Below are 18,268 nucleotides of genomic sequence, written 5' to 3'. Positions count from 1 at the left end.
CACTTACAAGTGTACGGTGGCATTAAGTACATTCACATTATTGTGCAACCATCACCACCAACCATCTCCAGAACTTTAAATACTAACTCTCCATCCCGCTCTACCCCTATTCCCTGGCAGCCAACGTTGTTTTTTTTTTTTTTTTTTTTTTTTTTTTTTTAGGCCAGCAACCACAGGACCTGGAAGTTCCCAGGCTAGGGGTCAAATGGAAGCTGCTGCTGCTGGCCTACACCACAGCAACGTGGGATCCAAGCTGTGTCTGTGACCTACACCACAGCTCACAGCAATGCTGGCTCCCTGACCCATTGAGAAGGGCCGGGAATCAAACCTGTGTCCTCATGTATACCAGTCAACTTCATTACCACTGAGCCACCATGGGAACTCCCACCATTATACTTCCTGTCTCCAGGAATTTGACTATTCCAGGTGGCTCATGTAAGAATCATGCAGTATTTGTTCTTTATGTCTGGCTTATTTCACTTAGCTCAATGTCCTCAAGGTTCATCCATGATGTAGTGTGTGTCAGGATTCCATTCCTTTTTAGGGTTGAATAATATTCCATCATATACATGTATGTACACACATATATACATATGTATACACCACGTTGTCTATCCATTCGAGTAGTTTCACCTTTTAGCTACTGCAAATAATGTTACCACCAACACTGGTGTACAAACATCTGCTCAAGTTCCTGCTTTCATTTCTTTTAGGTACGTATCCAGAAGTGAAACTGCTGGATCACAGGTACTTCTATTTAATATTTTGGAGACACAATCTACTGTTTTCCACAGCAGTTGCACCTATGTACATTCCCACCAGCAGGGCACAAGGATTCAAATTTCTCTACATTCTTGTCAACATTGTTATCTTCCTGATTTTTGATAATATAACTATCCTAATGTGTGAAGTAGTATCTCATTGTGGTTTTGACTTGCATTTCCCTAGTCATTAGGGATGCTGAAAACCTTTTCACATGCTTATTGGCCACTTGTACCTATCTTCTTTGGCGATCAATTCCAGGTTCTTTACTGAAGTCCTTTATTCAACCACGTTTTAAATCGGCTGGGTTGTAGGAGCTCCTTATATACTGAGTGTTGATTTCTTATCAAATATATGATTTGCAAATATTTTCTCCCACTCTGTGGGTTGCTTCTTCACTGTTGATAATGCTTTGTGCTGCATATCAATTTTAAAATGAAATTCAGTTTTTCTTTTGTTGTCTGTGCTTTTGGCATATTCAAGAAATCACTGTCAAATCCAACTATGAAGATTTTCCCCTTGTTTTCTTCTGAGAGTTTTATAGTTTAAGCTCTTAATGTTTAGGTCTTTGAGCCATTTTGAGTTAATTTTTTAAACATATATATTTGGTGTAGAGAAAGAGTCCAATTTCATTCCCTTGCATGCTTATCAAAATTTTCCATCATTTATTGAAAAGACTGCCTTTCCTTAGCTACTTGTCTTCGCACTGCTGCCAAAAATCATTTGACCACATACTTAAGTGTTCATTTCTGGGCTATTCTATTCCATTTGCCTTTATGCCTGTCTTTATACCATTACCACACTGTTTTGATAAATGTAGCTTTGTATTATGGGCCTCCTTTTGATTTTTGTAATACATTCCCTCTTTCGGCTCCTGTTGAGTTGACTGCCTGTTGAGAGTTGCCTGAAGAAACTGGCACTCTGCAGTACCCAAACTTAGCCAGGACCAACCAGGGACAATTGGTCAAAGAGGCACAGGGGAAGGGGAAGTCATTCAATATGGTGGCTGGTTTCTTAGGAAAAGAAAGGGCACAGTCGCTAGAGTAAAACTGTATGCCTTTATTCAACACGAGTCATTAAAATACAGTTTGTCCATGTGCAGAAACATTACTATACATTCAATTCTGAAGGTAGTTTTATATGACCATCAAAGGAACAGTCTAAAAGTGGGAGGAATAAAGACAAGAGAAGGAGCTAAAAGGCAGAGCTTTATCTGTCAAAGTGCTAAGGCCTATGTGCACAAAGATTTTAAAGTGAGTAAGACCAACATAAGGTCATTTTTTCCATTCTGATTTCTCTTGGTGCTGGTGAGAGTCTTAAGGTGTGATGCAATGAGCTGCAGAATCAAGAGGGGGTTAAAAAAAAAAAAAAAGGTCATAGCACTTACAGCTAAAGGAAAAGTTTAATTTCTATAGTTTCATTTGTCATGTACTCTAGATCTTTAATGAGTTTTAGAAATTTCATGAAATCTGTAAGAACAAATTGTTCTTCAATCAGTTTATTATCAGAGAACTAGCAGGTCCTTCCCAGCCCAGAATTTATCTCCTTATGCAACAAACAGGAGACCAAATTTGAGAATCTGAAAGTTTCATTAAAATGATTATATATATATATATATAGGTTCAAATGGGGTCACTACTGAAGTCTTCAAATTGCTGTGCCTGAAAACCTAAAATGAACAGAACTACTGACTTGTGCTTGAACTTCAACTCCATCATTTCCAAGCTCTAGGTATCTGAAAACATTAGACACTGGCTTTTGAGAAGAACTGATCCAAGAAATATAAAATTTTATGTTATCACACTTTCCATAGGAAGGATACAGACCATGTGTAAAACAGTTCTAAAGTATCTTCAGATATTTTGATAACATTTAATGCACTGCTTTCTGATTAGGCTAATCTGAAATTTAGATATTAAGTACTTTAAAAGAAGATCCATGATTAAAATTAATAAAATGAAGCATGTGAGTCAGGTTGGTTTAATGTGGTATTTATGAGCCAGTGTCTGCATCACTTAAAACACGAGTGCACAGCCCTAAATCCTGATCAGTGGCAGAAGCTGCCACTAGAGATTTCAACAGAAAACCATTACTTAGTGCACAAAATGCCTCAAATCAAATTCCATGTTCCACTCATGGCAATTCATGTTACAGGAACGCCAAATCTTAAAAAAAAATTTCAGTAAAAGCACAATTCCAAGTTTACTTAAATCTTAATCCAATGTTGGATTTACTTTTCTTCTCCCCTGGGCATTCACTAGGTTTTGCAGTCCAGATGAAAATCAGGATTTTAAAAATTCCCTTTAGATTGAGCTTTAAGAACCAGGGAAGCTGAGTTTGCAGTTATTCTTCGGGATAGGCTGCTATCGAGTCAGAGACCATCTCCACAGAGAGGTGGTGACCTCTTGCTTCCAGGTTTAGCCTGTCCTTCCTGTCATAAGGACATTTTGTAGGGATTCCCTTTTCATGTTAAGAAAGCAAGCTACACAGAGGTACAGAGATTCCTTACGCAGTCCTGATGTAAGAAACCTAATCTCCTGTTTAAGATTGCTAAGTATAAGGAAAATACAGGATTCTACTCTTCTACTTCCTGGACAGACTATATTACGAGATGGAATACACCTAAAACCTTTTTGACCCAAAAGCAAACACGCATATTTTGCAATATAGAATTCAAGTTGAAAGCCCAATAATCCTGGTACGGCAATTTCAATAAGCAGTGACAAAATATAATTTATTCTTTTAAAACCTTCCAGAAAGTCCTAAAAGAATTAGGATTTAAGTCACTTTATAAGAGCTAGTGTCCTGGTGAGGCCTCTTTTAATTCAAGTTCTGTGACTCAGAAATAGGGAGAGAAAAAAAAAAAAGCAAATTCTACAAACAAAAAACAACAACAAAAAAACAGGGAATGAAATCTCTTTTAACAATTTTGTTTATTTATGTCTTTTTAGGGCCGCACCCTCGGCATACGGAGGTTCCTAGGCTAGGGGTTGAATTGGAGCTACAGCTGCCGGCCTACACCACAGCCACAGCCATGCAGGATCTGAGCTGCATCTGTGACCTACACCACAGCTCATGGCAACGCCAGATCCTTAACCCACTGAGCGAGGCCAGGGAATGAACCCACGTACTCATGGATACTAGTTGGGTTCGTTAACCACTGAGCCATGACACGAACTCCTCTCAACAATTTTAAATAACCACATTTCTTCCTCACTACTCTATAATCAAAGTGGTTTTTGTTTAAGTTCCCTTTAGCTTATTTTGGGCCTGATAGGAGAGCTGTTATTTACCAAACTGTCATTTGAAAGGGTTAGTCGAAGCTAAGATGTAGTAGCATCTTTACTGGGCACTGAATGGAATTAATTGAAAAGGTTTGCTTTCAGCCTCATTTTCTCCATTTCGATTTCTTGAAATTTCTATCAACTCTAGACCTTCTAATGATAGGTCTCAAAAAAGGTAAATTTTATTAACCTGGCTCACTTTCTTTTCTTCCTTCATGTTTTGCCCAGCACCTCAAGTGCTTCTATTTCATAGCTCATTTCTTAAAATCTTGTCTTGGGAAACAACACAGCATAAGTTACTCCTCGAGCTCAGAACTAGACACGTGCTGAATGGGTACTGCTCTAGGAAGACCTTTTACCGTTTCCTAGACTGCCTGTCTTTGCCCTTGCTCATCCAGAATTTCAGCACCGTGCCTAGCACACGAGTTCAAAACAGTATCTGATTTAGTGAGTAACTTCAATCAATGTACAAAAACAACTAGAAACATTATGTGAAATTTGATTTGTGAAGACCATTCTTGGTCAACTAGTGTTAAAAGCAGTGAACACAGGTTTCTAAGACTCTGTGATAAAAATAAAGGAAAGCTGGGGATCCAAGTTGAAGCTGTTTTCTGGTGTATTGCTTTCCTACTCAACTGCAGCCCAACTATAGAGCCCTGTCATTACCTGAACATAAATTTCACTTCCCGTGAGGTAGGAGCAAATAGTTAAGTACGTTCTAGAAGTTGGGGGGGAGGGTGTCTTTGTAACGGGTCCATACACATTTAAATAATTCACCTTCATGCACATCTACCATATATGAGAATGAATTACCAGGATGCAGATGTTCCCTGCGACTTAACATTTTCCTTTAGAAATAGTGTATTTCAGCAGATCTAGTGCTGTTCTCTTAGACACCTAAACTATCTTCAATGGCTTTGGGCAACTCGTATGTTTGAATTTTTAATTTTTGAAGAATGAATATTTTAAAAAAAGCCTTCTACTACCCTAATGCCCCCAAATTGCTATTTTTATCAGTGAAAATAACCACAGCTGAGCAATTATGGGGAGAACTAGTGAACTAGGTGTTGCGTGGGTCACTAAGATACATTCTTCAAAATCTGACCTTCCTTTCGGGTCCCCCAATATAGGATCCATTTTTAAAGAATGAGCTATATATTTTCCTTTCCAAAGATTATCTAGGTAGCCTTCTGCTCCCTCAGTCACACCCTAAAATCAAGTGTTTACCACCACAAAAGGACTTCTCTCGGGCAACAGGACTGGTTAACCTCTCATTCCCATAAATGCCCCGACAGGAGGGGAAATGAACATTCGAGTTCTCCTACCTCCTCTTCAGATCAATCAGAAAGGACATAAACCTGGCTACGAACCTCATTTCTTGGAGAAGGGACACAGAAAAAAGGCTATTATCTTCGTGACATTATCTCTTCACATAAAGAGAGGTGGTGGCAGTGGAAGGTTTGCTAGTGAGTCATTAACCACTGTGGAGAAAGAACCCCTCCCCCCGATATTTTCTTACCATTTTATTTTAGAAGCAAACAATGGGCACAGCAGAAAAGAGAACACACCGTGTTTCCTTTGTTTTTTACCCTCCCAGTAACATTAAGTAGTTAGGAGACAGAACAGTTCAGGGGTGAAAGCACAGACAGATGAAGAGAATTTAATATTTTTACTAGAGTTTTGAAAGAGACACGCTACCCTGATCTGTTTATCACCAAAGCCTTCATTTTACTATCATGTACGCACTCTCTGCTGCATATAAGGCAACAACTGAGGGCCCCTACCCACCCCACTCACATGGATGTCACACCTCGAGATGCACCAAAAACTCCAAGGTTTTTTATTTTCACTTTAATTATCTTTTACTTAATAATAAAATGAAAAATAAGAATATATGAATACATACAATCTATATACATATATTTATTGCAAATACTTAAAATTCTTATGTAAAATGATTTTCTATATTTGTGAAAAAATATGACTTTTTAAATGGTGTTGACACCAACTTCTCTGTACATACCCTCAATCCCAATGTTAACAATTCCTTTAAAAAGGCAAAGACACAAAAGTTTAGCATTTACCAAACCCGTCTGTACAAACCTTACAGCCAGAAGGGAAGAAAATAGCTTGCAGTAAATAAGTCAATTTTCTCTTAAAATAAAAAATAAACTCCAAAACTATCCCCCTTATTGCATTTTTTTTGTTGTTGTTTTGGAAATAATCTGAGTGTCTTTAGAGTAACTTCCTTTGAAATAATTTGTGCCTTAACAGTGAGGTCCTACATTAAACATACCATATATGAGAAATTCAAAGTCTTCCACTGTCGTCTTTTTACATAGATATTAAAATATATATTACTTAAAATATATTACTGGAAAGCTATTTTTAAATTGATCTTTAATAGTTGTATCAAATGTAAAGCATTAAAAAAAATAAAGTAACCAAGAATCTATGAAGCTCTTATTTCAACTTTAGGAACTGTTTTACCTATTGCTCTCTTTCAATAGGTTATGTAGGTATTGAAACATGGAAGGAAAGATCCCTGCCTATCATCATGTTTCTCAGAGTCTCTTTGGACTATTCTATACATTGAGCTGAAACCTACCCTTGGCCAAGTTTTTTTTTTTTTTTTTTTTTTTTTTTTTTTACTTAGTACACTGTTGTAGTGCAATAGGGAGACTTTTCTCTCCTTGCGGTGAAGTGAAACCTCTAGGTTACAGAGAAAACAACCCTGGTACTGCTCACTGACAGCGAGTCCCAGAAACAAACAGCAGTGTAATGACCAAAGACCCCCTCACTGTAACAAGTAATTTCACCCGAGAGTTCTTTAAGGACCCTTAGGTGAAGAAAGGCAACAAAAGCGATTAGGATGGTAAACTGTCAGATTATTAATATGTATGAATTTATACCTTCACTTGGAAGGCAATGAGGTCTTCCTTTGGCTATTTATTTAAATCCGTGGTAACTCCTAAAATATCTACACTGTGTGCCTTCCCAGCCCATGTAAGTATGCTTCCATTACCCCCAAGAAAAGGTGCCCATCTGCCAGACCTTATTCTTAAAATCGTTGCATGGGGTGCCACAGACAGTTTCAGCCTCTTCAACACAAGGCTAAAGCAGGACAATCAACTCCAGGTTATTTGGCTTTACTTTCTGCTTACAGGATGGAGAATTTCAAAAATTCTTTAAGATTCAGGAGTGTTCTCTACCAGACAACTTGGGACATTCATAAGCAAGACTGAGATGATATACTGTCAATGCCATCTCCCCAAGGTGACGCGCAATGGAAGGTACCCGAAGGCTTGAGCAGCACACCCTGCTGGAGGCATAAGCATCAGGCATGATGCCTGACTAGTCACTGGAAACAGTGCAACTTAATACCACAAAAATAAGCTTAGCACTTAGTCGAAACATTTCAGATTGAATTGAATGGTAAGGTAACTGAAAACCTAAGATAAAAACTGCTTTAAAGGTACTAGAATACCACATTTTAATAATTTAAAGATTTTCCTGTTCCTACTGCTCCATTTTCAAAAGGGCCAGAGTGTAGTTTTTCCTTTTTTCTATTCAGCTCAAGTCAGCACCTAAGATGGAATAACCTTCTGCCAGAAACCACTGTTTTGAAACCAACTGGTAAATGGATTGTATCCAATTTCCCACCAACCTAAGAGAATCTATTCTCTCATTTAGTCAAGATTGAGGCAGTGTATCTAGTTTATTTCAGGGGCGTATTCACGAATGTGAATCTTCTATCAGCTGGCTCTCATTCGTTAAGAGGATCTGGTGAATCCTAACGCTCAGGACCTATCTGCAAGAGCCTCGGTCAAGATGAATAGGCACGATATGGTTTGCTCTCTAAATGAACTTGAAAATCCCTGATGCCTTTCCTCCTTTCCTGGTTAGTCTGTCCATTTTCAGATGAAGAGAACCAGAGAGGAGAGACTTTCTATGGTAGGAAAGGTGTGAAGAAGAAAAACCATTTTGAAAATCCACACTGAGAATTCGTGTTCAGCAGGGGGTCAGTTCTGACCAGGCCACCCACTTCTGGCAGGCAGACCACCCTCAGTCCCGCCACCGAAGTGGGAAGTGAAGAAGCTGGGCATTGAGAGTTTTCAGCTGCAAGAGGTCTTTTTAACACCCCCTTGGATTACCTAGGGCGCTGAGAGACTGGAAACAGGACCATGGTTTCTGTTTCCTACTGGTTATTGGCCAGAGAACATGCTCCTTACGGACTTCGTATCTCTTACTGTGTGTATGCTGGAAGAAAAATCGAAGTTAGAAGGACAGTAAATTGTCTTGGCTGAAAACGGAACACAAATATTAATCCTATATTCTCCTTGGGCCACAAAAACCTCAAAAGCAAAACATAAAAAATAGTAAATAGCGTCTTCTTGGGTTTCAAAGCTTAAAGTGTGTGTGAAAAATGCAGGTGAGGTAGGGAGGGTGGGTAAACAGAATGGGGGCAAAGCAAAGATTATTACTACCTACTTTACCCTAGTCTGGAATGTGACTTCATCAATGAGTTGAACTTGTTCTGCATTTTGTAAATATCACATCCTGAATATTCAGTACAACTGTACTAGTTTGCACTACTAACACATGTCCTTTACACACGTGAAATTAGGAGATTTGCAACCAATATGCAAATGATGCACATTGACAATCCCCAACTTCATACCAAATTCTGGTAAACAGTAAATTTATTTTAATGTTCTTTAATCACAACCTAAATGTATGTGCTCAAAAATTCTTCAGTCACTAGAGGCAGGATTGAAACACCAACGACAAAGTAAATAACCAAACAACAACAAAAATTTGGAGCTGATTTCTCTTCCTTTCTAGATGTTCCCTTAGCCATTCACTAAAGCCCCTTTACATTAGAAATTTCTAGTGCACAGACAGCAGTAATCCAAAACAGGGGACATGTTTTCTAAAATAAGAAGCGTCTGACTTTTACCATGCATATGTGCACACATAAGTATGTTCAAAGTAATACATAAGATCATTCCCATACTCTCAGATGCTTTGGAGGTCAAAAAAGAGAATGGACAAATGTGGCCTTAATGAGTGTTTCTACCTGTAGCAATAGCTGACTGCAGAACACTAGGTAACGGGTTGGGAGAGAAGAGGAAAAGAGAGGTTTACCTTGTTTCTAGTGTTAAGATCATTTTCCAAAGTTATGTTCATTTCAAAAGTTTCTGCAACTTTACTCCACTTACCCAACAAAACATATAGTTCAAATCACCCCATCACCAACACTTTTCTGTTCATTTTCTACTAATATTTTAAACTTGTTTGTAAGCTCCCATGAAGGACTACATCCTTGGACATTATTGCTGGAACTGCTGTCCTGAACAGGTGACGGTCACACAAGGGGCCCACAGCAAGGCATACCTTTCATGGACCACATTCCTTGCTGCAAGGCAGGGGTGTGGGATGAGGGAACAGCAGGGATCCACAAATTGCAATCAGAGTGCCTGGCAATAGCACTTGTTTACGGAAGCCAAGAACCAAGCCAGAACTTTCAGAGTCTGAAACACGACCTTATATCAAAAATCTGAACTTAAGAAGGTTCCATCTAAGGTAAAGGGACTGAGTAAAATAAACCCTGAATGCAAATCCTGCGAAGGCTGAATAATCTATGTAAAGCCTGCGGTCAGACTGTCAAGACGTAATCAGCATGAACGGTCATTTCTTCAGACCATCCTCTGCTCCTTCCTTCTCCTAGCCTCTTAGGAAAGGGCAGAAGGGAAATCGCTTCCTTTCACCACGTACGGCAGTCAACTTCTCAGAGTCACGTGACGTGGAACATCAATCTGAAGTCAAAGTAATGCATTATTACCTAAACACCTGGGAAAATGTTAAAACAAGATGTGACATATTTACATGATTTTCTAAGTGCAAACTTGTCACAAATTCACAAAGTCTTGCTTGACTTGGACTTACTATACAAGGTGCTCTTCCTCTAAAATGTAAGACCTGTACTCTGTATTCCTGATTAACGTTTGTCTCTTAAGACAACTGAAACCTACTTGTTTATTTCTGTGATTCCAAAAGGACGCAAAACCCACATCCGCCAACCCTTCCCCCTTCCTGTCTCCTTCACAGTGTGTTCTCTCGCTAGTCTTTACCGAACGACGAGGCAGGAGACACACAGTTTGGAGGGGCCAATGCAATCATCGTGGCAGAAAGCTCCACACCCCTTGCACATGATCATGGCTTTCAATCGGCAGTAGCATTTTGAAGGCGTGTCTTCTATGCTGTTCTCTTCAGGAAAGGCCTGAACGGGAATGGTCTGGCCATGGCTGCTGGGATTCATAGCTTGGCTGGCAGGGATGGTTGTGACAGTCACGGAGAAGGACATGACATCACTGACATTGCTGGATACCTGGCTACAGTCAGGCATCCCCGGTACAGCTGAGTTATGGTCCATGTCGGATGATGTGGCGACATTGATCATGCCTTTGTAGCTTGGCCCGAGCTGTGTCGGGCTTCCATACAGCTTTGGGGTTTGCAGTGGTGGGAGGAGTAGAGGCTGATGGGTAGGACTGTCTGCAGGCAGACGAAGGGCAGCAGGATTGAAAAGCTCAGGGCTGCTCCGCAGGGTCTTACCTCTCACTGCATGAGCCATCTGCTTCTGTGCTGCCTGAATAAAATCTCTGGCTAGGGTCTTCTCATCAAACGTTTGGCCTCTAGTGAACAGGTAATTCTCCTTGTTTAAAGTGGTTTGCTCAGGCACTGGTGTCTCTGCCTTCACATTCTTTTTAGCGGAACAATCATTGATGGAGAGGGTTTCTCTACTGTGGGGTCCTGAACTGGCTTCACACTTGGCAGAACCCTCGGAAGCCTGTGGCTCCTCCTTCACCATGACCGAGTCTTGCTCGTCACCAGTACTTTCCTCGTCAGTATCTTTGCTGCTGCTGCTGCTGCTGCTGCTGTCTCCTGCTGCATCCTTACAGTCTGTACATCCCGTTTTCAAGGTCTCCGTGGGGCTGCTTAGACAAAACCGGTCTTCGGCGTTTACAGAATGGGTCCTCCTAAAGCTCTCCGAACCCCGGCCATAGGTGGAAATGTTCAGTAAGTAGTGACCCGCCATTGCAGGCTTGGATGTCCTTCTGCCAGCAAAACCCAGCATGAACCTCTGGCTTGTGGAGATGTCCTCTAACTGGAAACCTGAGTGGGTAAAGTTGAACTGGGAGGGTTGCGCAAATGAGAAAACATTCTGCCTCCGAACCCTCTGGATGAGAGTCTGAAGGATCTGATCTTGAGTTGCTTTACTAAGTCCTTCCTGGTACTGGTGTGTGTCAATGCCGGAGTCCCTTAGATCCTTACCTGAAAAGAGCTGAGGGGGTCTTGGAACCTGGGGGAGCGGCTTACTTTGCAAAGTTTTGCCCAGCTGCTGCGTGGCTGGATGGGACTGTCTCTCATTAACTTCCTCTCTGGTGCTATTCTCTGTTATGTTGGTACCTGTGGGTGCTCCCATCCCCTTCTCGTCTTTTGTAGTTAGTGGAACAGTTTTCATTTCAACTTTGGTGAGAGGTTTAGGCAGAATCTGCTCCATGGGAACATCTTTGCCCTGCAACAGCTGAGTTACCAAAGGATTATTCGCAGGGATACTAGAGCTTGGCCTTGCAATGGGTCCATTCATATTTGAAGTTCCTGGAGTTTTAAGGCTAGGAGCTGCTGGCAATGTGCTCAAAGAGGATGGAGCTGATCCAGTAGGTGCTCTCGTTACAGTGACCTGGGGTACAGGAAGCTTTTCTAAAGTGGCTGTTGTCAATAGAGATGTTAAAGGGAAGGGAGTCATATCCACTGAAGCACTAGCACTTCTCTCTGCTGAGGATGAAGGGTTTGATGTATTCTTACTAGAACCTGCTTTGGGCTCAACTATGCCATCGGCTATAAAATGAACAGGTGAGGCACCTGAGACCGGAGCAGGATTTGCTGGAGGAGGTGCTTTCTCCTGCCTACAATTACTGGGCCCTGGTGGGTGGCTAGGAGAGGCCACTGTGGCCGTTGCCCTGGTGGAATTCAGTTTTTCATTACTCAACTTCCCTAAAGCTGGTGGGGGTGTGTGAGTGTGGGCTGGTGGTGAGACTCTTGCGCAGGCTCCACTGATGGCAGATGTTGGAGCCACTGGGGGGGTTTGCTGTAGTTGTGCTCCAGAGACACTATGAGACTGTGCCTGGCCTGGGGTCTTGCTCTCAGATTGGGGCTGAGTCTCTGGACCACAGGATAAAAGCTCTCTCGTATCTCCCCTGCTTCCAGTTCCTGCCAGTTCCAGTGTGGGGCCCTTTCCAGTTTCACTGACTCTGTTTGAGTCTGGACTCTCTCCTCTAGCAGCTTTCCTCTCACCCCCCTCTCCTGGGCCCTGTCCACCCCCTGGGCCAGGTCCTGGAATGGTCCCTCCAACTGAGGCGGCTGCAGCAGCTGCGGCTGCAGCAGCAGCTGCTGCCCTCTGTGCTTTGACCAGCTGGGCTTTTGCTTTGATGTCTGCAAGAGTTCTGGCTCCTGTTCTGTTAGGACTAGTGATGGAGACTGGAAAACGAGCCCTGGGAGAGACCTGCGATGTAGGAAACGGCATTGGGGAGATTCTGGAGACCGGGATCTGAAAGAATTAGGGGGAGAAAACAACAGAGCTTAGTTTTCATTTATAAGAGTCACAAAGTTTCATTAACATGTAAATTCTTAGAGCAGGGTGAACACTATGACACCTGTGACAAGGATGCGATGGGAGATCTGTGCCTAAGAGACCAAACCATGGAAAGAGGAACAAAGGCTTGTCTGCAGGGTCCTGCACCTCTTCTACTGGTGACCAAGACTCCTTTCCCTCAAAAACCACCCCCGCCCCAAAGCCCTAAACCTCTTTTCTCAACACGACTCTCTCCTACTGTCACTACTCACAACTGCTGATCATTCAAGACATAGACCTTTCTATGGTATCTGTATTTTAAAATGTGTGTAAAAGAGAGAAGAGAAAAACAAAAAACAAAAGAATCAGCACACCATTACTTTTACTTCTTGGCTTTATTTTCTACTAAGGTCCAGGGGAAAATTCCTGTTCTCTTCTCTTTTACACACTCACACACACACAGCTAAGCATACAGGCTGAATGATCTTAAATTACAGAGGGTTCTAGACAGCACTGGAAGGAAGACAGTGTGTGATCCACTCTGCTCACCCACATGAGGGAGTATGTATCTAACGTCTATAATGTTTACCAAAGTCATTCTCACCCCCAGCTGGCATTACACTTATTGGTGGAGCTTTTAAAATATACATGCTCTGCAGCTCCCATTGTGGCTCAGTGGAAACTAATCTGACTAGTTCCCATGAGGTCACAGGTCCGATCCCTGGCCTCACTCAGTGGGTTCAGGATCCGGTGGTGCCGTGACCTGTGATGTAGGTTGTAGATGCGGCTCAGATCCGGTGTTGCTATGACCGTGGCGACCCCAAGCCTGGGAACTTCCATATGCCACGGGTGCAGCCCTAAAAAGGCAAAACAAAACAAACAAAAAAACCCACCCACATGCTCTAAGTCCTGTCCCTAAAAGTACAAATCAAAACTCCTAGAGAAAAAAAAATGCATTTTTACAAAGCTTCTTATGAGATTCTGATACATCATTAGGCTTGAAACTACTCGTTTTCATATCATAAAATATTATATTTGAAAGGAATCTGACTCCTGTTCAAACTAATACTTTGAAACTTACTGGAATTAATTAGAATGCATCAATATCTGGACCCTTCTGGTAGAGCTGAGAGAGCAAGTAACCATTACAGATATTCTAGGGCATTTAATTAAAAAAAAAAATTAAGCCATTTAGCTCTTGCATGTTATCCTTCTGAAACTCCTTAAACTGATAATAAAGTCACTTAAGAGTTTTCATTATTTACGAAGTTCAGCAGTCCAGAAAAATTCTGTCACTCATAAGTTAGAGCTGTGGGACTGTGTAACACTTGCCACATTTTTCACATCATGAGACAGACTCAATCTCTCTCTCTTAAAGCTGATTCTATTTTATGTCCAACTGCACAGCAGAGCAAGAAAGAAGCCATTACTGCCCTTCGGTAATACCATCTAGAAGAGACCACTAATAAGGGGAAAGAAAACAGATCAAACTAGAAAACTAAAAACAAGGAAGGAAAAAGCACACCTTATAGGAAATCATATACAGAGAACAAACAACCTTAATCAGAAACATCTTGAGCACAATAAATATCTACCATCATGACTACAAATCATTAATAACATTGTTGATTAAATAAGGACAATCCTTAAATGTGTGTAAAATAAAAACCTCTGGAGTTCCCATAGTGGTACAGTGGTTCATGAATCTGAGTAGGAACCATGAGGTTGCGGGTTCGATCCCTGGTCTTGCTCAGTGGGTTAAGGATCCAGCATTGCTGTGAGCTGTGGTGTAGGCTGCAGACCTGGCTTGGATCCTGCTTTGCTGTGGCTCTGGCATAGGCTGGGGTCTACAGCTCTGATTAGACCCCTAGCCTGGGAACCTCCATATGCTGCGGGAAGTGGCCCTAGAAAAGGGGGAAAAAAAAAAAAAGAAAGACAAAAATAAATAAATAAATAAAAAGCTTTAATGCTTAAAAGTAATTTTCAGTTACTTAGGTAAAAAGTCCTATTACCTGTTTTCATGGAATAAATGAGATGTTATACTTTTTTTTAAAGTATAAAAATCATACAAGGAGTTCCCGTCATGGTGAAGTGGTTCATGAATCCAACTAGGAACCATGAGGTTGCGGGTTCAATCCCTGGCCTTGCTCATTGAGTTAAGGATCCGGTGTTGCCATGAGCTGTGGTGTAGGTTGCAGACGTGGCTCGGATCCTTGCGTTGTTGTGGCTCTGGCGTAGGCCGGAGGCTGCAGCTCCGATTAGACTCCTAGCCTGGGAACCTCTATACGCCACGGGAGCGGCCTTTAGAAAAGGCAAAAAGACAAAAACAAAAACAAAAACAAACAAACAAACAAAAACACACAGGGTTTTCTAGAAACTGAAAACAACAGTTTAACTTACTGAGAAGCCCTACTGTGGTATAGCAAAGGAATTAGATTCTTTGAATGGAAAATACACAGTGTGTGAGTTTTCCACCTCTCTCTATACATACACATGCACACATTTTATATATTATAGATATGGATATACAAAACAGATATATGTGCACATGCACACATTTTATACACATGCACATTTGTAATAAAACTCCAAATTTATTTATCTACTTAAGTTAAATAAGATTTTTCCCTGCTATAAATTACCTTAAGCTTTGTCTAAGAAAGCAGGGTTTGAGATAGGGTCTCACCTAAGAGAGTTACTAAAGCAACCTCTGGCAGAAAAGTTTTTGGGGAGTTCCCGTCGTGGCGCAGTGGTTAACGAATCCGACTAGGAACCATGAGGTAGCGGGTTCGGTCCCTGCCCTTGCTCAGTGGGTTAACGATCCGGCGTTGCCGTGAGCTGTGGTGTAGGTTGCAGACGCGGCTCGGATCCCGCGTTGCTGTGGCTCTGGCGTAGGCCGGTGGCTACAGCTCCGATTCGACCCCTAGCCTGGGAACCTCCATATGCCGCGGGAGCGGCCCAAGAAATAGCAACAACAACAACAACAACAACAACAACAAAAAAAAAAAAAGAAAAGTTTTTGGGGAAATGAAGAAGCAAAAGAAAGGAAAAAAGTTAAATTACATGAACTTGCTTTACAATGGTTTTAAGTTTTCAGTGTAGAGCCTTTTTGGATTAGCAGAAAGCAGACTAGATGAGGAAACAGAAACGATGGTTCTTACTCAGGGTCACTTATAGAAAGTAAAACCTCAACTGTAACTCAGCTCACAGTTGCAGATGTAAGTTCTGACATGTATTAAAGGTTTCTAACTATTTTTATAATAAAAGTCATTATCATAAAAATCGGAATCTCTGGCAAAGTATGATAGTGTACATTAATGATAGAAAAATACATTTTAAAAAAAGGAGAGATTCCTAATTGCTGAAACCAGAGATCTTAAAATTTAAAAGTAATGAAGAAGAGCTCTTGTTGTAGCAGCTCAGTGGTTACGAACCCGACTAGCATCCATGAGGATGGGGGTTCGATCCTCGGCCTCGCCCAGTGGCTTAAGGATCCAGCATTGCCATGAGCTGTGGTGTAGGCTGCAGACACGGCTTGGATCCCCGTATTGCTGTGGCTGTGGTGTAGGCCGAAAGCTGCAACTCCAATTCAACCCCTGGAAGTTTCCATATGCTGAAGGTGTGGCCCCAAAAAAGTAATGAAGAATATCATACTATTAGTAATTAGAAGTAAAATGAGAAAGAAGAGTTGCAAGCACATGAAACAGGTCAGGTACTAGTAAAGTGAATGTTTCCAAGAGACAGGCAGAACTTTTAAGTTAAATAAAAAAGGGAACAAATGCATCACCGTTTGGCTTATTTTTCTACTTATTACATGAATGAATAATACCCAGTGCCTGGGCTCAAAGTAGACATAACAGTATTAATAACTACTACCAATAAAGTTTATTAATAAATATGATTTATTAAAAGAATGAACTGAAATTGCTATTAGGCACAAGCCCTAGAATACACTAATATAGTGACACTGCAACAGAAATCTAAAAGATTCGATATGCAGCAACATAAGGCTAAAACCTAAGTTAATCACATATTCTAAGCAGTAGAGCTTAGCATGGCTATTCTATCTCAGTGACATCCCTCAAGTAACCAGCGGTGACTCAGTGGCAACCACACACATTTACTAAAAGGTAGTTCTGGACCCTCGGAACATAAAATCGCTAACAGCAGTTAAGAAAACGGCAAAAGTACACTTAAATATTACGGCTCTTCATACAAGAGAGCAGTGGGGGGCGGGAGGGGGTGGATAATATTAGGTATCCGGCTACCTTAGTTATTCAAGCCCCAATAAAGAATGCAGTTCTAAACGCCTATTTATGAATAAGTTTATTCATATATGACCATACTTACAAGTATATCCAATACGTATGACTGTTTCTGCATTAAGAAATGACACAAATACTTGAAATTCAGTAAGTACAACTGAAAACTCAGTGTTCAGACCATCTCTCTTTCTCCATTCCTCCCACTCTCTTACCTTGAGAGGTGGTACTTTCCGCACCGGGACCCTGTCCCCTCTACAGAGAAAGGGCTGTGGGGAGACTTGAAATGGCTGCTGGTGCTGGCGATTCTCAATGACACGTGGCCTTTTTTCCCAGCTCGTAGGGGCCTCTTCGTGGGTGAGAGAAGACTTCCTCTTGAGGCTTTCTGGGCTGTGATCGGCCAGAGCTGATGGAGGCTCTTTCATCGTGGTCTCCTGTGGACCTGCTTCCACTGTGGGCTTCATTACTGTTGCTTCCACCCCAGGACTCCTGGGTTTGCTCAGGGATGTAACTGCAGCTTCTTGGCTTTCGTTTCTGTTACAACATGAAGTTGTAGTGAGATGATTCTCTTTCTCAGACTCCTGTTCAGGAGAGGCAACCGGCTTTTGCTCCAAGAGAGCCTCATCCTTCGGGCCCTTGATGACAGGAACGCTGCTAAGCTCATTTGTACTGGTAGCTAAGGAAAGCAGGGGCTCTATGGACTGGGAGCCTGGCTGCACCTTATCTTGGCCTTCCTGCTCTTCTTTCCTGCCTGGTGATGGCATTTGCAGGACTTCTTTAGCCTCGTAATGGGGAATTACTGGGACGGTACTGACAGGAGAGGCCTCGGAAGGAAGCACAGGTTTTGGTTGCTCGGCTGAGGTGTTCTTTATTTCGGGATCACTAGGTGAAGCTGTCAATTTCTTTGAATCTTCAAGGCTCAGGCCAGAACTAAAAGGTGGAAGAAAGAAATACTGTAGTTTAGAAATGGCCCATATTACTGAAGGCATTATGAGGCAATGCCTAGAAGAACCCCTGACACTTAGCAGGTAGTCTTCACATAGAATCTTCAATATTACTACTATCAGTGAAGGGTCTAGAGCCAGAGTGCCTGGATTCAAATCCTGGCTCTGATACCTACTACCCATGTGAGATTAAGTGACTAGCCTTCTGGACCTGTTTCTTTAATTATACACTGAGGCTAATTATTTCATGGTGTTGCTATGATGAGTAACTAAGTTAATGGATGTAAAGTACTCAGAATAGTACCCAGTACATAATGAATGTGCCAATAGAATGTTAATTATTATCATACTTCTGCTTATAAAAGGGCTACACTGTCTAGA

At 41.5% G+C, this 18,268-nt stretch overlaps 1 protein-coding gene across 4 annotated transcripts in view; it reads right to left on the bottom strand.

Annotated features, from left to right (window-relative positions):
• Positions 1,802-18,268, bottom strand: part of ASXL2 (additional sex combs like 2, transcriptional regulator) — a 140,022-nt gene continuing 123,555 nt past the window's right edge. For all 4 annotated transcript variants that reach the window (XM_021087739.1, XM_003125333.6, XM_021087740.1 and 1 more), the window contains 2 exons: positions 17,159-17,873; positions 1,802-12,657 (listed from right to left, as the gene is read on the bottom strand). In XM_021087739.1, the coding sequence (XP_020943398.1) occupies positions 10,177-12,657; positions 17,159-17,873 (3,196 nt within the window). In that variant the 3' untranslated portion in view covers positions 1,802-10,176. The remainder of the gene's footprint in view (positions 12,658-17,158; positions 17,874-18,268) is intronic.

This window comes from Sus scrofa, chromosome 3 (assembly GCF_000003025.6).
Source record: "Sus scrofa isolate TJ Tabasco breed Duroc chromosome 3, Sscrofa11.1, whole genome shotgun sequence".
Classification (NCBI taxonomy): domain Eukaryota; kingdom Metazoa; phylum Chordata; class Mammalia; order Artiodactyla; family Suidae; genus Sus; species Sus scrofa.
Note: the sequence above shows the minus strand (reverse complement) of the source record. Positions and strands in the feature narration are given on the sequence as shown.